The sequence below is a fragment of the Neophocaena asiaeorientalis genome, unplaced genomic scaffold (assembly GCF_003031525.2).
Source record: "Neophocaena asiaeorientalis asiaeorientalis breed wild unplaced genomic scaffold, Neophocaena_asiaeorientalis_V1.1 scaffold142, whole genome shotgun sequence".
In the NCBI taxonomy this organism is placed as follows: Eukaryota; Metazoa; Chordata; class Mammalia; order Artiodactyla; family Phocoenidae; genus Neophocaena; species Neophocaena asiaeorientalis.
Genome location: NW_020174563.1, coordinates 2,404,448 through 2,429,428, shown reverse-complemented (window position 1 = coordinate 2,429,428; position 24,981 = coordinate 2,404,448). Strand labels below are relative to the sequence as shown.

Genomic DNA, 24,981 nt, shown 5'->3' with positions numbered 1-24,981 from the left:
ATAATGAATTAGGATTAAGCAGAGGCAAAAACATGCCATCACGCTGTGTACTGCCATTTCCCTCTAACACACATACACACACACACCTACACACCCCACTTACCAGAAACCTGCTACAGCTTTTGATATGCCCCAAGGCTATGGAAATATATAAAAACATGATGCTATAGCTGATTAGAACAGTGAAGATATCACTGTTACTTTCACGGTTTATTTCATCTTCAATACTTCGTTCAGCCTTAAAAGAAATGGTCAGATTTGGATTCTTGTAGTTTTTCACAAAATTAATAAACCTAAAAGGGTAAGCAAAATTTTGTATTTTTAGTTAAAACTTAGTGACAACTAAGTAAGGAACTTCTTCGTAACTTCTACGACACAAAAGCCACACTTAACCCGTATACCTCGTTAGGACCTTCTAAACTGGCAAGTAGAAGGTAGGACACTTCCAGATTACGAAGTTCCAGACATGCTGAGTTTTCCAGTATTTAAAACAGGTTTAGAACAAGTTTAAAAACTGCTTCATGGTCTCACTTCTTTTTTACTAAAAATGATTTCTAAATGAAGTATATTATACTACAGACATATGCTCATGGAACAAAAATTTTAAAAGTTGATCTACAGATTCAATGCAATCCCTATCAGAATCCCAGCTGACTTCCTTGTAGAAAGACAAGCTGTTCTAAAATTCACATGGAATTGCGAGGGGCCCAGAATAGCCCAAATCTTCTTTTTCAAGAACAAAGTAGGAAGATTCACACTTCCCAATTTCAAACTTACTACAAACCAACAGTAATCAAGACAGTGTGGTTACAAGCACAAGGCAAGGACAGGCATACAGATCAAAGAATCAGAACTAAGAGTCCAGAAATATGCCATGTATCTGCCTTCACCTAATTTTCAATAAAGCTGGCAAGACTATTAATGGGGGAAAGAATATCTTTTCAACAAATGGTCTGGGGCAACTGGAGAGCCATATACAAATAAATGCAGTTGGACCCTTACCTCACACCATGTATAAAGATTAACTCTTAACTCAATGGATAAAAGACCTTTTAAATGTAAGAGCTAAAACTATAAAACTCTCAGAAGAACACATAGGTGTAAATTTCCAGGTCCTTGGGTTAGGCAATGGTTTCTTGGCTATGACACCAAAAGTATGAATAACAAAAGAGAAGATAGATAAATTGGACTTTACTGAAATTAAAAACTTCTGTGTTTCAGATGATACCATCAAGAAAGGCAAAAACACAGATTGGAGAATGGGAGAAAATATTTGCAAATCATACATCTGATAAGGGACTTGTAGAATATATAGCAATTCTTATAATTCGATAATAAAAATACAAATAACCCAGTGAAATAAATGGGCAAAGGATATGAATAAACATTTTTCCGAAGAAGTTACACAAATCAGTGCATGAAAAGATGCTCAAATTCATTAGTCATCAGGGAAATGCAAATCAAAACTGCAATGAGGGAATTCCCTGGTGGTCCAGTGCTTAGGACTTGGTGCTTTCACTGCCGTGGCCCGGTTCAAGCCCTGGTTGGGGAACTAAGATCCCACAAGCTGTGCAGTTTGGCCGAAAAAAACAAAATAAAACAAAAAAAACTGCAATGAGATACCACTTCACACCCACTAGGATAGCTAGAATCAAAAAGTCAAATAATAACAAGTGTTGACGAGGTGTGGAGAATCTGAAACCTCCATACACTGGTGGGAATGTAAAATGGTGCAGTCACTTTTTTTTTTTGGCTGCGCCGCACAGCACGTGGGATCTTAGTTCCCCAACCTGTGGAAGCAGAGCCTTAACCACTGGACCACCAGGGAAGTCCCATCGGTGCAGTCGCTTTGGAAAAAAGTCTGCCAGTTCCTCAGAGTTACCGTATGATCCAGCAATTCTACTCCTAGATATATACCAACTAAGAGAAATGAAAACATGTTCACACAAAAACTTGTATATGAATGTTTGTAGTATTATTCCTAATAGCCAAAAGGTAGAAACAGCTCAAATGTTCATCAACTGATGAATGGATAAACAAAATGTGGTATATCCATAGGATGGGATATTCTTCAGCCATAAAAAGGAACGAAGTACTGACACAGGCTACAACTTGGATGAACCCTGAAAACATTATTCTAACTGAAAGAAGCCAGACCCAAAAGTCCACGTACATGATTCCATTCATATAGAAGTCTGGAATAGGAAAATCTAGAGACAGAGAGTAGATTGGTGGCTGGGTAGGGCTGGGGGTTAGGAGGGTGACCAATAAAGAAGATGGGATTTCTTTCTGTGGTAAAGAAAATGTTCTAAAATTGCCCATGGTGATGTTTGCACACATCTGTGAATATACTAAAAGCTACTGAACTGTGCGCTTTAAATGGGTGAACTGTATGGTATATGAATTGTATCCCAACAAAGCTGTTCAGAGTCCCTGTCTCCCTCGGTCCCCTCTTCCCATTCTCTAGAGGTTATACCACAGCTAACCGGTTCCCAGGTCGTTTGTTTGGTATCTTTGCTAGGCATGGATGGCATGCATAGCATATATTTGTCCAAACAAGCTGACCGCAGTTTTTAGTCACCATCTTGAACCATTTATTTGCCTCACCACCTTTAATGACGGAATACTATTCTACTACGCTTCTCCCTACTAACACACTCAGCCTGCTCAGGCTTCGCTGTTAGAAAAGAATGCAAGGAACATTTCTGCATAGATACTTTTGCATTCTTGTTGCAGGGATATGTATTAAAAGAATGGTTATAAGTAAATTTATTAATAGATTTTTTTTTTCATAGCACCACCAGTACCAAGTGAAAAAAATGGCATAACTTAGATCTACTGTTGGTTAATGTAGTTGAACTAATTGTAAATGCTTTCTGCTACGGTCCACCTTCCCACAGAAAGAACAGCTTGTTTAGACCCTGTGAGCAACTCACTCTCCTTCCCAGGCCTGGGCCTTCTGGAGCTTCTCTGTATCGTTACAGTAATTATTGACAGGAAAGGTAATCACAAGGGCTGTGGCGTTATTGTAGTTTTCATCTAGAAAGGAAAAAGGTGACATCAAAAAGCAGATTACAAGCGTGCAGAAAACTAGATCAATACGAGGGGAAAATCACAAGCCAGTTAGGTGCCTGGTTTCTCATAGGGCTGAAGCCTATACACACCTGAGCTCGAGGAACACAACAGGAGATCTGGTGCCTGTGTAGTTCAGCTAGTGAAGAAAAAGGACCCTCGTGTGGAAGTAGGCACAGTTGTCATTCATATCATCATTACTACACGGCATGTGCATGGTGACAATTTCAAACAGAGCGGAAAGGTGTTCAGGGAAAAGCCTCCCTCCTCCCTCAGTCCCCGTCTGTGTCTCAGCTCTCCTCCCCACACCATGGCACTGTGACTCCTTCCAGCCACGGTCCATGTGCATAAGCACAGTCTCCCCTTCCCTCCTTGTTCACACAAGCGGTGACACGCTCTTCTGCAAATGCTGCTTTTAAAGTCGTATCCTGAGAATGCTCTGTTTTAGTACACAGAGAGTGTCCTTATTCTTTTTTCTGCTGTATGATATTTCCTAGTATAATTTAACCAATCTCCAGTTGATGGCTATCTTTGCAAATCTTTTTGGTATTATATACAGAATTACTACAAAGAATAACCTGATATTTCCAATATGTACAATGTAATTCGTAGAATCAATTCTTATAAGTACAATCACAGAATCAAAAAATATGTGCATTTCTAATTTTGATAGATGCCCCCCAACTGCCCTCCAAAGAGGCCTCCTGTTTTTCATTTCTTTCTTCAACAAAATATTTACTGAGACCTACTTTGTGCCAGACATTATCTTAGAGACTATGGATACATCAGTGAGCAAAGGAGATAAAAATCTCGGTCTTCCTGGAGCTTATATTCCAGTAACCATTTATACTTCCACCAACAATGTGGTTTCCCCACATCCATCCACAAAAGATTTTATCAAACACTTAGATCTTTACTAATCTCTTATGTAAAAGATTGAAGTGAGAGGCATTTCACTAATTTGGAGTAAGGTTCAGCATTTTCCCCATATAACTGAAAGCCACTTGCATTTCTTCCTTTGTTAACACTCATATGACTTCTGCCCACTTTTCTTTTGGGTGGCTGACCTTCTCTCTTTTCCCCAAGAGCTCTCCACATATTAAGGAAATGCTGTCTGTTATGTACACTAACTTTTTTTTTTCTCCAGTTTGCTGCTTGTTTTTTAAACTTTGTTCTCTACACAGGAATTTTAAATTCTCATGCAGTCAAATTCATCAGTGTTTCCTTCTGTGGCTTCTGCATTGTGTGTCCTGCTTAGAAATGCCTTCTCCATTTAAAAATTATTTTTAAAAATTCATCCTGCATTCTCTTCTAGTACTTTAATAGTTTCACTTCTTATCCTGTAATCTTTGTTCCATTGGAATTTAACTCTGGTGGAAGGAATAAGGTAGAGAACAAATTTAATTTTGATGGCTGTGGCTACCCAGCTGGTGACACCATCTTTTCCCCACTGATTAGAAACCACATGGTGTTACATAAGGCAGAGTAAAATTTACAGCTCACAACTTCTCCCTTCCCACTGGATGAGGAGAAGAACATCTGGCTTCTTCTTTAGGCTGGAGAAAAACCTGTTAGGCTGCCTGTAATTAGGCTTCAGATGCCAAAGCTGTCACATGATTCACTACCCCATCACACCTAACAGAATCTGCTCCAAGGTGCTGCAGGAACCAGCAAAGAGCAAACCAACCGCCTCTCCCACTATAAAAGTGTTTGAATTCTTAGCCAACTGGTTTAGAAGGAAAAAATCTATCCACTTTGTTTCTTTTCCCCCATCTCACATATTATCTCTCCCCCATTACAGACGTTCTTAACCAGAGGGCTAGAGACTCCACAGGGGCTCTCTCAACGAGTTTCAAGGGTTCCATGAACTCCCTGAAACTGAGCAACGTATTACGTGGATGTACACAATGGCATTACTCTGGGAAAACGTCCTTAGCTGTCGACAGCTTTCCCAAGAGTAACCTAAAAATGGCTAATACCACTTCCTTCAAATGCACAATAAAACCCAAAGCCGAAGGAGATACTATATTTGGGACCCAATATACTGGGTAAATAATAAGAGTGCTCGATTGATGAAATCTTCGTAATTATCACTTGACTGTTAATGACAGAACCAAGACTACTTTATCTAGCAGGAAGAGTAAAAGCTTCTCTCACCATCATAGCCTCCTAACACAAGCCACGGGAACACTGGTCCACCAAAGGTCCCCAGGCAAGGATCGTGGAGCAAACTGGTGTCATTCAGGGAGGCGGGAGCCCTGCCAAGAATTCAGAAAACACCACCCAATTAGAACAACCTTAAGACGTCACAGAGACCTAAACGTTTACGCAGCAGTCATGAGGCGGATTAAGAATGTGAGCCTGAGGTTGGTTCCTTGGATGAATAATAACAGTTCAGTAGTTGCTTTTGGGAGCTCAGCATCACTGAGAGGCAGGCACATACAGTGCAATGTGGTTGATGTCACCTGGTGCACAGAGGAGGGGGCTGCTAATACGTGGGGAAAACCGCCACCATGAAGAAAAGAGCTGTACAGGCCAGGTCTCTAAGGTTGAGGGGCGATTCACCTGGGAGGGAAGAAGTGAGGGCTTCCACACACCACACTGGTGGGAAGAGAAGAAAGAGCATGAGGACAGGTACAGGAAAGGATAGAGTGGACGGCGGCCTGAGGGACCACAGGAAGTCCTGGGTCTAGAGCATGGGGTACTCATGAAGTGGGGCCTCCCAGGCAGGGGGTGGGGCTAGGAAGGAAGAGGGAAGCAGCGGAAAAAAGGGGTAGGCGCCATGCTAAGCAGTTTGGATTTTTATCCTGTAGACACTAGGGAACAATCAGATGTGGGGAAAAGGGAGGTCATGAGCTGTTTGACAAAGATAACTCGGGTGGCAAAGCGGAAGGAGGTCTGGAAGTAGGAAAGAAAGAAGCAGGGAGACCAGGCCAGGGATGCAAGCAGTGCAGGAGAGACAGACAACCGGTGACAGGGAACCAGCATTTCAGCACAGAAGTCAGGCAGACGCTGGGCACACGTGAAGGTCCTCGTATATAATGTGAACCACCGCCCTTCAGCGCCAAGGGACAAGGGACGGGCTCAGGTCCTGGAGATCAGGTCACTGCTGGGGGCAAACAGCAGGGCTGCATAGAAGCTGAGTCCTGTCAACCCACACATGTGGGGCTCTGCTGCCACACTGCGGGCTTGAGGGCTCATGCTGAGGTTAAAACCCATAAGAGCTACGTGAGGAAGAGTCCAGGCATCCTGTAAGCGGTTAGGCGTTGATGCCATCATGTGATGCGGGGGAAGCAGGAGGTCTGTGCTTGGTTCTGGGCTAGCCGGGCTCCTGCAGGGCCTGCATGCCCCCAGGCGGAACAGCCCAGGGAAAGGTGGAGGGTGAGGAGGGAGTTGAGAGCTGGGGACGCACAAGCGGAACCACAGACAACACACACCTCTGCCGCGCAGGAGAGGAGGTGCTCACGGTGGTGTTTCCACACCTGTGTGAACCACACTCCCCTCGGGCAAAACACCCATCTCATGTGTCTCCCCTGTGGCCAAAATTCTGTCGATATTTTATTTTGTAAAACAAACAGAGAGAAAATAACTTTTTTCTTTAAATACTAAAGTTAAATAATACTGAACCTTTCTTTCCAATTACCAGTGGCCACCCTGTACCACCTGTCCTTCGGAGAACACTGCTTTGGGTACACGGGCTACACTTATTGTTTCACGGGCTTGTGTTTATAGATGTGACATCCTGAAGAGAGTAAACACAGCCCAACCATCTAGAGTCAGTCACATTCCAGTAACAAAAAGAGACGGAACCTAAAGTCACCAAACCAGGTCAGAAGCTAGAGCAGTTGGCTGTCAAGATGTGGTTAACTGAGCAGCACGTTCACAGGTGACAAGGAATAATTTCTCTGCTTCCATAATGAAGAAACAGCCAGGGCTTCCCTGGTGGCGCAGTGGTTGAGAGTCCGCCTGCCGATCCAGGGGACACGGGTTCGTGCCCCGGTCCGGGAGGATCCCACATGCCACGGAGCGGCTGGGCCCGTGAGCCATGGTCGCTGAGCCTGCACGTCCGGAGCCTGTGCTCCGCAACGGGAGAGGCCACAGCAGTGAGAGGCCCACATACCGCAAAAAAAAAAAAAAAAAAGGAACAGCCACAGTGGTGCTCTGATTGGCTGAACAACTGTCTCTGGGCCAGATCAGGCCAAGGTACATGGATGGCATCCAGAGACGGCAGACACAAGCCGCAAGCCGCTCCTCCTGCCGCGGGACAGGCCTAAAGATCACCTCACAGGTCACCGAGCACGCTTCTCTGTGTCTAATTCAAACCATACACGCACCCTGCCCCTAATTCAACCCACCCCCCCCCCCTGCCCAGCCAGTCGAGCCGCCGAGGCGAAGCAGCTTCAGTGCCCTCCGATCTAACTGCACTCTAATCCAGCCCCCACTCCTCGAGGGGATGCTGCACATTTTAAAAACTCAGTATCATGAAATAAATTTATACTTGAAAGACAAGAAAAAGCACTATAGGCTTCTATTTTTGCACTATTTAACCAGCTCAGGAATGCCTGGGGCAGGGCAACTATGTGTTATCAATCCAGGCGGGAGTCAGGGGCTGAGCGGTACCTGCCGTTCCTCAATGACACACCACGAATGCCTCGCCCCAGGGCCTTTGCACCTGCTGCCCGCCTACACGGAACACTCCCCCCACCCCCCCAACCCCAACTCTCCCAGGCCTCCGTCTTCCCTTCTGCTGACCAGGTCTCTGCTGCACGGAGAGCGGCATGCCCCCTGCACTCCCTGCCCTCGCCCAGCTTCCTTTCCCCACTGCATCGCCTCTACCTGGCACCGTCTCAACCCGGTGTCAGGGCCAGCGGCTACTGTTCAGCCTCTGCCTCCCTTCATTAGAAGGAAGGCTTTGCCTGGAGGATCCCACTGTTTACCCCTGCTGGGGCTCCAGTACCTTCAACGGTGTGTGGCCACAGCAGGGGCTCCAATGTTGGAGGAATGAAGGAAGGACTGTCCCTGCCACTTACCGAACGCAGTACAGGAAGTGTGTGTGGTAATCCGCGTACACAAAGAAGTCGTCTCCTACTTTGTGGTCCAGCACGGAATGGCTGTTCTGGAAGTAATTTAACACGCTCATGATGGTGCAGTGCTTGTTATATGGTGAGAGGGGGGCCAAGCAGACGTCCTGGAGTGTCACAGTCTCATTGTTGTAAGATGCAGTAATGTTCTCGATGGCTGTTTGTAAGTCAAGAACCTGAAGGATGATTTTTAAAATAAACAAACCCAGAAATGTATCAGTTTTCCCTCAGAGGCTGACTAACCGTTATCGCCTGGAGGAGTCAGAAGGTAAAGAGGATTTGGCGAAAATTCTTCCTGAGACAGGGAAGGCTGAGACACATGACGGTTAAAAAAAAAAAAAATTTTTTTTTTTTTTAAAACATATTTTTGGTGACTTCCCTGGCGGTCCAGTGGGTAAGACTTCACCTTCCAATGCAGGGGGTGAGGGTTCAATCCCTGGCTGGGGAGCTAAGATCCCACGTGCCTCGCAGTCAAAAAACCAAAACATAAAACAGAAGCAATACTGTAACAAATTCAATAAAGACATTAAAAATGGTCCACATCAAAAAAAAAATCTTAAAAAGAAAACAAACATATTTTTGCTGAGGAACAGCAAACTGGGATGGAGACCCCACCTACAGGCACCCAGAGAGAGGAGGGGGCACCACGACAGGTCAGATCCCAGCGCAGGACACACGAACATCTGCCCTCCCACCCTTCTCCACAGGGACCCACGAGGCCACAGAGGGCAGCCTGGGGTCATCTGCCTGATCTTCCTGACACTCCCTCCCCTCACCAACAAATACCACCTTCCTCCATACTATGGTTATTTATGTATATTCTCGTACTTTCTAATAGAGAATATATTCCAGGAGGTAAATGACAACATTTGCACCTTTTGCAACAAGCTGGGAAAAAGCAACAGACAGTCATTGGGTGGAAAAAAGATCCTACTAAAGTCTTGAGAATATTTTGATGTTTTTTCAAGCTATCAAGACTTTCTGTAGGGCAACAGCAATGTTTAAAGGAAAAACCATGCAACCGTGCAACTGTTCATTAAAAAATAAGTGGATGCAGTTTATTTACAGGTAAGTGTGATAAGGGAGAACGGGCAGGTTTAAAAGCCTTTGTAAGAGCACGGGATGGATCTCGTTCCAAATGCACCTCCCACCAAACGCAGGCAGGGAGCCCACATTCAGGCAACACTAAGTTCATTCCTGCAGGTGGATCAGCAGTGATCCAGCAGTTCCTTCCTAGGTCCCCAGGACAGCGTAAGAGGCTTTATCCCTTTGGATGCTGGTGTATTACTTTTTAATTATCACGGGAAAAAAATCCATAAGTTCCTAGGTGAATTATAAATACATTCTGTTTCAAAAGAGAAATGCTCATCTCAATTTCAAGCAAGACCATCTGTATGAAATAAATACCAAAGCGGTCTACAGTAAATTTTCCATTAAATTCAACAGCTATCACTTTTTTGAAAAGTAAGTGAAAAGCGCCTGTACTTTTATCATTAAGGTTTACAAGATAAACCACCACACTCAGCCCCAAACCCACATCAAGTAAACTGGTCAAAAGCTGACAAAGTGCCGCGTCCCCCGGAATTGATTTCTGCAAAGAGCAGATTACCTGGTGCAAGATGTCTATGGCAAGTGGAGGCCCAAAGGGCACGTCGGCTCCAGAGGGGTAGGGATGGTACATGTGTGGCTGGGTGAGGGGGACTTGGATGATGAGCTGCTCGGTGCGGAAGAAAGGTCCGAAGTGTGTGTCGAAGTACTCCTTCTCCCGGCGCGCCTGGCTGCCGGGCGCAGACCAGAGGTCCACCGGGTCTGTCGTGACCTGCACAAACACCAGGCCCGAAGAACAGGCGGCAATGAAGGCCATGGAGAAGAAAATGATGCAGCCGGGGTGTCGGACGCAGAACAAGCCCCACTGTGCGAAGAGCCGCTGTAGACGGGCTTCGAAGGCGGCACCCAGAGAGTCACAGCAGGACGGCCCCCCTGGAAGAGCGGGATAGGAAGAGAGGGTGGAGGTTAAGAGCCAAGCCATTCCTGAAAGTCGGAACGGGGAGAGCATCAGCTACCACTGCCCATAACGGGACTAGCGCCCACACAGGACACACCGGGACGTGCACAGGACGATCCCCTGCCCGCCTCCCACCAGCTACTTGTCTGCTCTGGAAGCGGCCCTGCTCACCTGCCCACACCTATCCCCACCCCTAGAGGAACGGTGCTCACACACAAGCCTCAGAAAAGCAAAGTGCTCTCAGCACTCTGTCCAGAGCAGTTCCCTCCAATCTTTCCTGCTACCCCGGCTCTCAGCCCACCACGCTGGCGCCTCCACAGCTCTCATCCCAGGCCAGGATCATTCTACTGCTATCATTAACTGCGTGGTTCTGATCTGCCACGCTGACCAGGTTGTTAGTGCCACACAAAGTCAAGGACCCTGTCTCCATCACAGCCGTGTCCTCGGCATGAGCTCAGGGCCTCTCCTGGAACAGGCATATGAACGTTTGTTGAGGACATGAACACTCTTGTGCCAACATGGTCCCAACCCTTTTAGTTAAGTACCAACGTGCCTACCTTTGTCACTGGCATTTACAGAGAAAGCAATATTGCCATCAATGGGGGTGTACTCGGAGACAAAATACCGTTTTCTGGAAAATAAAAGCATGCAAGTCGTGTTCGTGGACCTCGGCACAGTGAGGCTGTTCTTCTGACATTCCCACACGAGCTTCCCCATTGAAAGCTCACTTCCGCATTCTGTTTGCTTCCTCCCTAATTGGTGCCTGCCTTCCCTTAAGTTCTCTTGCTCTGGGTCTCTCTGCTCATCAGTCTCAGGGGAGAATTTATAAGGGTATTAAAAAAAATTAATAAAGGATAGTTTCACCTTGTAGCCCTCATTTACATTTAAAAGTTTTAGGTTCTTTAAAAACACAGTAAACACTATATTGCAGGAGCAATGAGCACATCTAGTGCCTAGATCTTGGTTTCTAAACACCACTCTCCAATGAAAGCAACCAGGACTCCTTGCAGAAAAGGATGCTTCTAGGGCTGGAGCAGGGAAAATAAAAGAACATCTTGTGATTCCAGAAAATAAGAACAAGCTTGAGAATTGGGGGGTGGGGTGGGGGGGGGCATGCTTAAAAAAGCACAGGAGCCACCAGAAGATGCTCCCAGTGGTTGAAACTGGGAAAATTTGAGCAATAAGATAAATGATGATACTGAACAGAGACCACAGAATTTTTTTTAAAAGTCCATGATGTAAACATAACTGAATAAATAAATAAGTAGAGGAGAAAGGATAACTCTGTACAGAGTAAGCCCAGTTAGTAAATGGAGAAGGAACGAGGGAAATACAAAGGCACCAGCAGGCAAACACCACAGGAAATAAGTGTTGAAGACAAGATCCACGGATGGATGCTAAAATCAGTGGGCGGCAGTTTGAGGAGAAACAAGGTATTAACATAGTCTCAACATACCTCCTCTAAGATATTTATCAACTCCAAAGGGAGAAATAGTAACTTCACCATTACTGTAGTAGAGAAACCCAGCAGATACCTTCTTAACCAAGTGATCGAGGCTAACCTCACCAGTGATGAGACATACTGACATCATAAGCCCTTGATATGATACATTGAGAAAGACACGTCACTTCTGTGATATTGTCAAAAACACCTAACCTCAACCTAATCACAAGAAAATATCAGATAAAGACAAACTGGGGCACATTTTACAAAATAACTGACCAGCACTCATCAAAAGTGTCAAGGCCGTAAGAGAAAAGGAAAGATGAGAAACTGTCACAGATAGGAGGAGATGAATAAAACAAAAAGTGAACGTGACATGGGTTCCTGAAACAGAAAAAGGGTGTTAGAGAAAAAACTGGTGAAACTTGAAAAAAAGACTGTGGTTTAGCCAACAACAGTATACCAATGTTATTTTCATGGTTTTGATTAAATAATATTCCATGGGTGATGTACGTTGTAACACTAGAGGAAGCCAGTAGAGGATATAAATAAACTCTACTATTTTTGTACCCTTTTGGTGAGTCTAAAATTATTTCAGAATAAAAAGTTTAAAAAAAAATGTGCTGTCCTAAGTCAAGACGCAGATATCTAGAAGGATACAGTATTGCATCTGAAAGGATTTGAATCAGATTTGGCTCATGAGACTTTGTGTTAAAGAATGGCTGCTTTAAATCACATGCCATTTTGAATAAATCAATGAAACTGACTTCAAATGTTTCAACGGCTAAATAGGCTTTTGATTATTGACTAGTTGCAGGGCATAAGCAATTCATGGAATGGTATTCATGCAGATATTTGTTTCCTATTCTAATGAACCAAAGTCTACCGAGCGAAAGCTAGAAGTGCCACTTAGGTAATTTTGCTCTTCTTGTCCTGGAGGAAAAACAAAACGGATTACCTGTAGCACCACACGGCAAAGAATGCACCAAAAAACACGAGCAGGAACGCCATGTAGGTGCTCCACATGATGACGTACATGGCGTCCAGACCCAGGATTTTCCAGGGAACAGGAGGGGCGGGGGGCTGGGGCTTGGGCCCACAGACGATCGAGCAGTCCTGGCAGCTGCAGGGCCCCGTGACCTCATCCACGGACTCGTCACAGCCCTTGGTGGCATTGTTCATGGGCTCCATCTCATGGGCTGGAAGATCTGTGGGAAGGATTGTGTTGAGTGAGAATCTCCATTAAAAAAAAGCAAACACTACAAGGCTTGTGTTAAATTATATTTAAACCCAATGATAAGCACACTGAAAGTAACACAAATGGAAGAATAAAAAGGACTGGAGGTTTCTGGGTGATCAAGTTATGTTCTGCTGCTTAGTCCTGTAAAATTTTAAGTTAACCTCAATAACTCTGGGCATAGGGTTTGTCACCGAGATCCAAGTCCACCACATTCCACGGTAAACCTTCAATCAAGTTTTATCTCCACTGAGGAGCTAGTCTAACACTATGGCAGAGCTTTTGAAAAAACTTTTTTTAAAAAACAGCTTATTCCTTCAATTCTGTAGCAACACCTGAAGGCAATTCTTCTATCTCCACTCCCATGCCCAACCCCTAACCAACCAGGGGCAGGATAAATGCTCTAGTTACCTCTCTCGCTGGAGGAAACTCTAGGACCTAGTGATCTGAATTTATCTTCCTACTGCAGGTTAAGGTTCCTGGGCTTTAAAAAAATCCTAAGTACAATACACCAAACGTGGAGGTCTTCATCCCCACCTGAAAAGATGGGCGTGATGGTGAAAGGCGCCTGGCCGTTGTCCTTGTTGAACATGTACTCAATCCAGTTGGTGGCGTTGCAGGCTTCGGCCTCCTTCCCGCACAGCAGCCCCAGGGCTTTCTCGTTACTCGAGGGGGCCTCCACGTCCCTGCAGGCATTGTACATGGCTGGCAGGGGAGGAAGGGAAAAGACTGAAGCCGAGCTGCTTTAATTCACCAGATATGATCTTACCGGAGGCCTCTCACGTGTGACCTTGGAAATCCAGACACACTGCAAGCAGGAGCCGCGGGCTGGGACTCGGGACAGTAGACACTAAGGACGGGAACAGAGGTCACCTCTGAAACCAGCTTGTCACCCTACAAGTAACATCAGGCCAGATTCCAAGCAACTTAAAAGTCAAAGACAGGAAAGGCTTACGTCATCCCAGTATCACCTCCAGCGCATGCAACAGCATACTGAAGGCCGAGCAAGGAGAAGCTAAGGACCTCAGTGCCTCTTCAGCCAGCAAAGCTGGTTCCAGGAAACTCTACAGCTGGAGAATGATGGCACTTCCAGGGTAAAAATTGGTTTCAGGACAGACTTCACATGTGAATGACCCCAATACCACTCTCTTTTTGGGTTTTATTTTAGTACGCATAAAGACAACACACGAAATAAGAATGTCAATGACATGTTGCACATAAGGAAGCAGTGGTAATGGGTCCTATCTTAATATTCAATTACCAGTCCCTGCTTGTTAGAAACTTCCCAGGACCTTCTTCCCCTAAACTTTAAGGAGATACTTATAAATTCATTGTGTTTTATCCTCACTCTTGAAAGACAATTTAGCTAGTGCGATAGTAGCTTCTTTAGAACTATAATTCCATTGCCCTCAGGCCTCTATCATTGCTGGTTAGAAAATCTCCAATTGTTATTCTTTTGAAGTGATTTCTATCCTTTCTCTACTTGATATTTGTCTTTGGAATTTTATAGTTTTTATGAGCTATATTTAGGTATGGATTCCTTTTTAAAATAGCTTTATTGAGATAATTCTCATACCATACAATTCACCAATCTAAAGTTAAAATCTAATGGCTTTCAGCATATTCATAGATATGTGCAATCACCACCACAGTCAATTTTAAAACACTTTCATCACCTTAAAAAAAGAAACCTGGTATCTTTAACTAATGCTCCCTTATCTCCCCATCCCCTCAAGCCCTAAGCAACCATTCATCTACTTTTGTCTCTATAAATTTGCCTATTTTGGACATTTCATATAAATGTAATCATATACAGTCTTTTGACTGGCTTCTAACATTTAGCATGATGTTTTCAAGGTCCATCCATGTTGCAGCATGGATCCATATTTCATTCCTTTTATGGTCAAATAATATTGCATCGTATGGATGTACCACATTTTGTTTATCTATGTATCAGTTGATGGATATCTTCGTTGTTTCCACCTATTATGAACATATGTTTTCATTTCTCTTGTGAGTGGAACTGCTGGGTTACATGGTAACTCTATGTTTAACTGTTTCAGGAACTGCCAGACTGTTTTCCAAAGTGACAGCACCATTTTACATCCCCACCAGCAGTGGATGAAGGTTCTAATTTGTCTACATCCCCGCCAACATTTGTTATCTTTTCGATTCTAGCCACCCTAGTGGGTGTGAAGCGGTACCTCATTGTGGTTTTGATTTGCATTTCCTTGATGACTAATGATCTCAAGCATCTTTTCATGAGCTTATTGACCATTTGTATCACATACTGGAGAAATGTTTACTCAGATCGTTTGCCCATTTTTAAATTGGGTTATCTACTTACTGAGTTGTTAGAAGTCTTTGTATATTCTAGATATAAATCCTTTATTAAATACATGATTTGAAAATATTGTTTTCGCCTCTTTTTGATGGTGTTCTTCAATGCACAAGTTTTTAATTAATTAATTTATTTATTTTTTGCAGTACGCGGGCCTCTCACTGTTGTGGCCTCTCCCGTTGCGGAGCACAGGCTCCGGATGCGCAGGCTCAGCGGCCATGGCTCACGGGCCCAGCCGCTCCGCGGCATGTGGGATCCTCCCGGACCAGGGCACGAACCCGTGTCCCCTGCGTTGGCAGGTGGACTCTCAACCACTGCACCACTAGGGAAGCCCAAGTTTTTTATTTTGATCAAGTCCAAGATATCTATTTCTTCCTTTCGTTTGCTCATGCTTTTGCTGTCATATCTAAGAATTCATTGCCAAATCTGAGGTCATGAAGATTTATCTTGATGTTTGTTTTTTTTTAATTTTTAATCCTGATGTTTTCTTCTAAGAGTTTTCTAGTTTTAGTTCTTACATTTAGGTCTTTGATCCATTTTAAGTTTTTAAATGCAATTTTTAAAGGTTACACTCCATTTAAAGTTACTGCAAAATACTGGCTATATTCCTCATGTTGTACAGTACATCTTTGAGTCTATCTTATACCCAATATTTTGTACCTCCCACTCCCTCAGGGTTTATATGCTGCCCCCTCCCCCGCCACTGGTAACCACGTTTGTTCTCTATATCTGAGTCTCCTTCTTTTTTGTTATATTCACTAGTTTGTTGTATTTTTTAGATCCCATGTATATAAGTGAGATCATACAGTATTTAATTTTGTCTGTCTGACTTATTTCACTTAGCATAATGCATCCATCCATGTTGCTGCAAACATTTTAAGTTAATTTTTGTATATGGTGTGAGGTAAGGGTACAACTTTGTTCTTTTGCATGTGGCTATCCAGTTGTCCAAGACCACTTGTTGCAGACTATTCTTTCCCCCATTGAATGGTCTTGACACCCTTGTCAAAAATCAGATGACCACAGATGTATGGGATTACTGTCAATTCTGTCTCATTTCTTTGCATGCCTATCCTTATACCGGTACCATACCATCTTGATTTCCACTGGTTGCTTAGTAAATTTTGAAACTGGGAAGTGTGATTCCTCCTATTTTGTTCTTCTTTTTTAGGATTGTTTTGGCTATTCTGGGTCCCTTGTAATTTCATGTGAATTTAAAAATCAGCCTCTCCATTTCTACAAAGAAGTCAGTTGGGATTCTGATAGGGATTGCACTGGCTCTGTATATCAATTTGGGGAGTACTGCCATCTTATAACAATATTAAGTCTTTGATCCATGAACACGAGATGCCTTTCCATTTATAAAGATCCTCTTTAATTTTTTAAATAATGTTCTTTAGCTTTTAGAATATGTTTCACACTTTTTTTGTTAAATTTATTCCTAAGTATTTTATTCTTTTTTTTTTTTTGCGGTACGCAGGCCTCTCACTGTTGTGGCCTCTCCTGTTGCGGAGCACAGGCTCCAGACGCCCAGGCTCAGCGGCCATGGCTCACGGGCCCAGCCGCTCCGTGGCACGTGAGATCCTCCTGGACCAGGGCATGAACCCGTGTCCCCTGCATCGGCAGGCGGACTCTCAACCACTGCGCCACCAGGGAAGCCCATTTTATTCTTTTTGATACTACTGTAAATGGAATTTTTTTAAAAATTTCACTTTCAGATTGTCCATTTCAAGTGTATAGAAATACAACTGATTTATATATATATTTTCTCTTTTTTTTTTTGGCCACGCCATGCAGTATGTGGGATCTTAGTTCTGTGACCAGGGATGAAACCCACGCCCCCTGCAGTATAAACAAGGAGTCTTAACCACTGGACTGCCAGGTAAGCCCCTATTCTATTTCTTCTTAATTTATCTGGTTTAAGGATTCATTTTCTTTTCATAAGCCTGAAGATTCATCTCTCATCCATTTTGGAAAATCCCCAGCCATTATCCTTTTGCTTACTGTCTCTCCCCAGATCTCTTACCCCCATATGTCACTTTTAATGATTTCCAGAACTTTATATCTCTATGCTGTTTTCTGAGTAATTCCCTCATATCTTCCAGCTAACCATTTGGTTTTCAGGTTTTAATTTATCAAATATTTCAAGGATACGGAAAATATGGAGAATGTGATTCTCATGTACTTGCCACCCACCTCTACCGATCTTACTATTTTACATTTGCCTCAACATTAACAAAAACACATTATACATATAGCTGAAGCTCCCTCACTATCCCTTCCTATGGGCATCCACCCTTCCCTAAGGTAATCACAATCCTGAGTTTGATGTTTATTTTTCCCATGCACGTTTGTGTACTTTTATGATATATTGTATCTATAAATATGTAGTACTGTTTAGTATAAACATACTACATATGTTCTGTTACTTTCAGTCAGTATTTTTAAGTGTCATTCACGTGACTGACACAATCCTAATTCACCCATTTTAACATAACAGACTATGACTATGCTCCAGTATACTGATCTGTTCTCCTCTTAATTAGCACTTAGCGTCTGCTATTCATGTATCTTCTTTGGTAAGGTGTCTGTTCAGGTCTCTTGCCCACTTTTCAATCAGGTCGTTCACTTCCTTATTGTTGAGTTTTAAGAATTCTTCATATATTTTGGGTAACAGTCCTTTATGAGATTATGTCTTTTGTAAATATTTTCTCCCTGTCTGTGCTTGTCTTCTCATTCTCTTGATGTCTCCAATTTTTCATGATCACAGAAATGCTACAATGAACGTTTTTATATGGTTCTCCCTCCTTACATGCATTAAGAGTTTCCCTAAGGTAGGCACCTCTAAGTGGAATTTCTGCGGTGAGGGTTTATTTATCTTCAAGTTTACCAGGTATTGCAAAACTATTTTTCAAATGGTTTCAAACACTCACACCAAGTTACAGTTACCAGTGGAGTAGTATATTAGCATTCCTCTGCCTCTACATCCTCACCAATATTTCGAGTTGACCAATTTTTAAATCTGTGCCAATCTGATACATGAAATGGTAGCTCACTGTTTTAATCTGCATTTCACTGACTGCTACAGATGCTAATTATCTGTATTTATAAATCCTTTCACTTCTGGTTTCTGCTTTTCCTCTCTTGTCTAGAATCCTTTCTTACCTTAAAGTCATAAAGACATTCTATATTTACTTCTAAAAATTTCCAAGATTAGGATTTTTACTTTGTTAATCAAAAATAAATTTAGATGAATAATTAATTTCTCACTCCATTTATCAACTAGCCCACTCTTTCCCTTAATGATTTGTAACAACACACCTGTATCAACTGTCCACATGGATGGTTCTGTTTCTACACAGAATCATCTCTCTTCATCCTGTCAGGCTGTCTTTTACGTCACATCTTTTGGTAGATTTATTCCTAGGTACCCTACTTTTTGTTGCTTTTGTGAATGGGATCTTTTTTCTAGTAAGTTTTTGTGTTACGTTTTTAACTGATCATTATAATTAAATTTATATGTTGCTCTTATAGTCAACAACTTTGATGAATTATTTTCTTATTTTATTTATTGTTTTTGGGCACATTCTTTATTCAGCTGCATCTAATCTTCTTTTAATCTACTTAAATGACGATTCCTTTTTTTTTTTTAATTTTTGGCTGCATTGGGTCATCGTTGCAGCATACGGGCTTTTCTCTAGTTGTGGTGAGTGGGGGCTACTCTTCGTTGCAGTGCATGGGCTTCTCATTGCAATGGCTTCTCTTGTTGCGGAGCACAGGCTCTAGGCACACAGGCTTCAGTAATTGTGGCACACAGGCTCAGTAGTTGTGGCGTACAGCTCTAGAGCGCAGGCCCAGTAGTTGTGGTGCATGGGCTGAGTTGCTCTGTGGCATGAGGGATCTTCCCAGACCAGGGCTCGAACCTGTTTCCCCTGCATTGGCAGGCAGATTCTTAACCACTGCCTGCCTGTTATATATCTTAACCACTGTGCCACCAGGGAAGCCCTGTGGTTCTATTTCTAATCTGTTCATTCTTTTTCTTTAGTGTCCTATTCTTGTAGAATTCTTTCATTTCAGTCATTTTCAACAAACATGACATGGTCTTTTTCAGATTGTTCTATGATTTCTAGTTGCTGGGGTACCCTTTCTCCTATCTGTTACACCTGCTTACTTTCCCTTCTCGTGATCTGTTTCTTCAAGGTCAAAAATCTCTCCTCTGCCAACTAGTTCTACCTTCCACCCCATCTCCTCAGTCTTGCAGTAATTCATGAAGTTATGCCTTTCATGTCCACTAGAACCAAAGTTCCAATGGTTTCTAAAATGTATAGAAATAAGCTTGCACATACTAAAAATTTCCATGTGGGAACTTATACTTAGGAAGGAGTTAAAGCAAATACTTTAAGGAGATTGTATAAAAGGTTGTAGCTCAAGTCCCAGGATACAAGCAAAGCAACAACTCACATTTCAAGGCCAATGGAACTAAAAACTCATTTTCACAGAGTTGACAGGACAACAAAAAGGGACAATTTGATCCACTGTCCTGATACCAAATATAAAAGAGGAATAAGTTAAAAATTTACTTACCATTGGCAAAACTCTCTCCAACATAGTATTGTAATTCTTTTACGTTTGTTTTTGTCTGGTTTGTAACAGGATCAACATAATCTTCCATTGCTGTAACGTTCAGAAACTGACTTTGTCGAGGGCTACATGTCAGCTCACAAAACAGGTTCATTAGGTTATAAAAACAGGATGGACATCTAAAAGGAAAAGTAAACTGCTCTGTATGATTTCACGGATAATAGGGCCAGCAAAAAGATGATTTAAAATAGACAAAGAATGTTGAAAATTTATTGTAAAATGGCAAATGGATTACCATGAGGACATATTAAACCCAGCAATTCCAAACCTAAAACCTCATGTTAAAATAAAGACACCTCTTTAGAAACTGCCCTAATTACTACATTTGTGCTGCCCAGATGTAATTTCAAAAAGAGACAAATGCTCTCTGAATTCTGCACTTTATAATTCAGACATGTTTTCTCTGTCTTGAAGTTAGAAGGACTTAGAAGCATCATGGTGACAATTCTGATTGAGAAGAAAAGAGGGAAAAAATGAGATTTACACATTAGTTTTCATCTTATAACCTACTGAAGGGCTCTCTTCCAAACCCCAGATAATCCTAGGCTCTCTCTAAACACAAGAGGATTTCCCTGTGACATGAGAAGATAAAGAGAACAGCAGTGGTGTCCTCTGGCTGCATGCATTTCAGAAGCACCTGGGTTTTCTTAAGAACCACAACTGTCTGCTGTCTTCCAGGTTCAAAGTTTAAGCGTCTAATGTTGACCAGTTATGTGGCAGAAGACCTCTCTCTCCTCTTTGGTTCACCGTTATCTGTAAAAGCTATTGCTTCATCAGACTTGCATTCTTGCAACAAAACCAATCAGGATTGCTCTCTATTCTGAACCCACCCAGACGACCACACGTGACACAGAACAAGGAAGGTGTGGTCCCAGCCTTCAAAGCCTCTGGTCTAGTGAAGGAGCAGACACCCACACTAACTTGCTTTCAGGAGTTCCGTGCTTTACTGTGACAAACAGGAAAGACAATTACACCATTCAAACAGAATTCGCTCTCGGGGTGCACAGTTTTCTACTACTTTCCATAAATTACAAACCTCTTTCTATGGTACTCCACTTAATCTGTACAATCATCAGTTTGGACAGCTGCATAGTTTTCCATATTAGCATCTCACTGTTTGCTATTATAAATAAAGCTTTGCTACCTCTGACAACATGGGGAAAACTTGGTTATCTTTTGATGTTTACGCCCATAATACCTCACGTAGAGCAGGTGCTAGATAAATATATTTTGGCTAACTGACAGCTCCAATCTGGCTACAGCAACATCGACTAGGCTTCCTTCCACAAGATAAGCTGGCCTGATTAGAGTCTCAACTTTCTGATCTATTATATTGTTTGTTGTCCTCAGAGAACAATTTACAGATGGTTTTCCACTCTATATTGCCGATTGAAAATCTGAGAAGAAGCTAAGTTTCCGAGTGGACACCGACTTGTGCCCTGTCACCTGCAGTGACACCTGCATAGAGAAGCACATGTCCTTCCCATCCGCCTTTACCAGGGTGCTCAGCATGCTGATCTAAAGACCACCACCAGTTGGTTCTTCTGCACATTCGAGAACTGCTGGGTAAGCTTAGAGAACATGTATTACGAAGCCCTTTTCACTGCCCCGGTCACACAGAACACACTGGATGGCAAACTAATTTTGACAAAACCAGCCGACTCTGCCAAAACAAGCTTTGAGCAGTTACCAAAGGCCGGCTCTATGAGGCCTGGGTCACCATAGGAAGAGAGAACCACGCACAAAGCAGGGGAGGGAGGCAATGCAGAGGACTGCACGGAGGAGGGTCTCAGGTCAGAGAAATGGGCAGGAACCCCTCTCCTCCCCACAGCACAAAGGGGCTCAAGTCTGAAGGGACCCAGACCCCAGTGCAGGTCCCCTTTGGGATGAAGACATCTCAGAGGAAAACCAAGTAGCAACTCTGAATGTAAAGAGAGAACTGAGTCTGATAATTATTACCTTATCAGAAGTTACTGTTTATTTCTGAGAAGTCATAAGATAGCATTCTTAAAACAAGAGCTAACTTTTAGACCTATTTTTCCTGCATGCCTGGCAGTCAACCCACCTGGACAGAAACTGCAGGGGCAGCTGCAGGTTGTCTTTCAATGTCCGAAGCTGCTGAACATCACAGCAAAGATTGACGTTGCCGAAGAAGAACCCTGGACAGAGTTCCTTTTGGGTGAGAAAGCACGGACATCAGAGGAGCACAGTTAAATAAGGACAAGCATTCCTCAAATATAAGATCATTTTATTCATATCGCCCTTTTTAGGTACACAACGGTGAGACACCTATATGCAAAGTGCTTGCACAATTCTTTTAAAAGGCTATCATATTTACTGTTTATAACTAAGGATTCACAGAAGTAGAGGCAGTAGAGGTATTTTAATTTTTTTTTTTCTAATTGGGAAGCTCACTTTCCTCCCTTGACAATCATTTTACCTCTTTTTAGGTTATTTGGTTAAGTTTAACCAGAATGCTATTTACTCTTTCCATCAGTCACTCCAGGGAATGTCAAATGCCTTTAATAATTCTGATGAAAGGAGTAAGTCCAGATGACCCGCTATCGTGTCAACTGCAGCCTCTAAGACCAGTCTTTCCACCTGGATATTTCCAGTTCTTTTCTAATATCCCTGTGTATCAGGGATGGTGAAAGAGACAACAGGAAACAGATTCCTGGTAGCAGCCAAAGTTCATAGGCTCTTGGTGGAAACCGGAGGAATCACTAAAGTGAACAGAGGACAAGGGAGTCACAGCCACTTAGCAGCCTCGCCCACTCAAGTCCTGAAATCTAGGAACAAAAAGAGTTAACTTTGAGTGTATTTTGAAGAAGCTGTTAAAGCAACATCTGAGGTACCAAGATCAGTCCCTAAGTAGTAACCTGATAATGGGGAACTTTATGAGCAAGGTATAGTAAGCCCCCAAAACTTACGCCTCTGGAGTTATGTTATCTTCTTTGTGCTACAGATAAGAGTTTGGGATGAGAAAAGCCCATTCATTTCATCTCTATCTCCACCCCACAGTAATATTTAGGTATAATTGCAGAGGATCTCTGATTAGCATTTTGTGTTCCCAACGCCCAAGACAACTAACTCACCTGCACCAGGTCATAGCCATCCTCTGGCAACGGCTTTGGTAGCCCAGAATATCTGCAGTTGTACCTCTTATCTCCAGATGCAATTCCACACTCTCCATACCAAACACAGGACTGTGAAAATACCTACAAAAGTCAACCCAAAACTCGCTTCATTAGGGCCTCAGGGATAACACAAAGTTCAACAGCAAAGGGCACCCACTCAAGCCTCATTCATAGAAGCTTCCAAGGTTACCTGCAAAGCCAAGTAACAGCAAGAGGCACTGGTTAGTTTAACATTTTGACAAATATTAATTAAAATAGACCAAAATGGACTTGTCAAGTCAGTCAGTGAAGGAGGTAACAGAAATTTCTTATTTACATGATTTCTACTTCCTGCTAGATTTATTTATTAATAAGAGGAAGCTACAGTTCCACATAAGAGTCACTAACAATCAGTGTAGAAGAAAGCAAGATAGTATGTGAGTCTGTGATTACTAAGGCTCTATTTTTGCACGTCTGTATAAGGAACTGCGTCAGGTCTAAATAATGAAAGATCATTTGCGTATCTGTTAAGGTTAATTAATATCAGCACACCATGAGTAATGTGAAGAAAAGACCTTAAGGAGGAGAAGAATGAATACTTTGTCCTCGAGATTTAACTAAAAGGCAAGATATGTGCTCACTTTAAGGAAAATCCCCTCAGAATCTTAAAAACATAAAACCTCTTGTGTAAAGATTTCTCAAGAGCCACTCCTATTCCCCACGTGAGTCACACGGTGGGGTTGGGGGGAGGAGGGCACCATGTGACTCATCCCATCAGCAAGGCCACCAAGCTCCACCAAGCTGGCCAGGGTCAAGGCCGGCATGACCCTGCAATCAGCTATCGTGTAGGGAAACAGAGACTGTTGAGAAGCAACCATGGATCCCAAGATACCTGTTGGAAAAGTCATTTTAAAAAAATCGGCATAGAAGCAAGAGAGTGAATTCTCTCCAGGGGCAGTGGCACACGGGCTGCACACTGCAAGGAGTTAAGCTGGGCTGTGTTGGTCGCCGGCATCAAGACACAAATCCCACAACAGGCCTTGAAGACATGAAAGGAAAAACAAGCAGGAGGTTGAGGGGTTTCGAGAGGAAATCTCAGGGCCCAAATGACTTGTCTCTGAATTCATTCTTCAGATTTTTTAAAACAGAAATTATGACTTACCCCATCTTGTTTCATTAAAAGTCATATATTTAGGCCACAGGAAGGGAAATTATACAAATGAGGAAGCAACAAGCATTTAACAACGCCATATCCCAAACCTCTGGCAAGAAGTTGCAAAATTCCACCATTTCTATATAAAAAGACTCATAATTATGTCCATAAACCTAGCGAATCTAGAGAAAGTACTGCTCTTTCCAGAACTCTGGGTTTCCCACTAAAAGGTCATTATCCATCTACTGAAGTTTGAAAAGGCAAATAAGCTAAGGAGGGGTGACAACTGCTGATACTGACCCGTAATTTACACACAAGGGACACGTCCCTTGGACTCCCCCTCACAGAATTCTCAACAGACCAACAGGGCAAGCAGGTCCCGGCCAGGGGGCACTCTGGCACATCACCCACAGGAGTGGCAGGAATCCAGTCATAAAAACGCCAACTCTGGCATGACTAACAGGACGGACATCTGGAGTCTAAGTTCCCCTTCCTCAGCACTTAGCACTCTACGGGAAAATAAAGATGACCCAATGCTGTTTGGTTCCTATTTACAAGATCCTTTATAATCTACACTATTTGTTTCAAAGCAAAGTTGTTTCCACCCACCAAAAAGAGATGGGGCGGGGGGTGGGGTAGGGAGGAAGGGCTGAGGGTTGAGCTTGAGGGGCGGGAGATCAGGAGTCTTGGGTTCCTCAATAAATGTTGCGCCCGGCTGCACCTGGAGCAGGTAACCTGGCTGAGAAGAGCAGGAGTCTCCCACCTGTGAACTGCACTCAAAACCCCGCTTACGTCACAGTTCTGGTGTGAACACTGAATGAGGGAATAAAGGAGGAAGTGCTTAGGAAACTAGAAAGCACTACCACTCAAACATAAGGAATTATTCTTAAT

The 24,981-nt window shown here is 43.0% G+C and overlaps 1 protein-coding gene across 1 annotated transcript in view; it reads right to left on the bottom strand.

Moving 5' to 3' along the window:
• NPC1 (NPC intracellular cholesterol transporter 1) overlaps positions 1-24,981 on the bottom strand; it is a 47,626-nt gene that overhangs the window by 13,589 nt on the left and 9,056 nt on the right. Inside the window, exons 2-12 of the mRNA XM_024757864.1 lie at positions 22,917-23,039; positions 21,887-21,993; positions 19,765-19,940; positions 13,377-13,544; positions 12,561-12,810; positions 10,716-10,789; positions 9,763-10,133; positions 8,103-8,329; positions 5,230-5,330; positions 2,937-3,039; positions 104-293 (exon numbers count right to left, since the gene is read on the bottom strand). Of these exons, the coding sequence (XP_024613632.1) occupies positions 104-293; positions 2,937-3,039; positions 5,230-5,330; positions 8,103-8,329; positions 9,763-10,133; positions 10,716-10,789; positions 12,561-12,810; positions 13,377-13,544; positions 19,765-19,940; positions 21,887-21,993; positions 22,917-23,039 (1,890 nt within the window). The remainder of the gene's footprint in view (positions 1-103; positions 294-2,936; positions 3,040-5,229; positions 5,331-8,102; positions 8,330-9,762; positions 10,134-10,715; positions 10,790-12,560; positions 12,811-13,376; positions 13,545-19,764; positions 19,941-21,886; positions 21,994-22,916; positions 23,040-24,981) is intronic.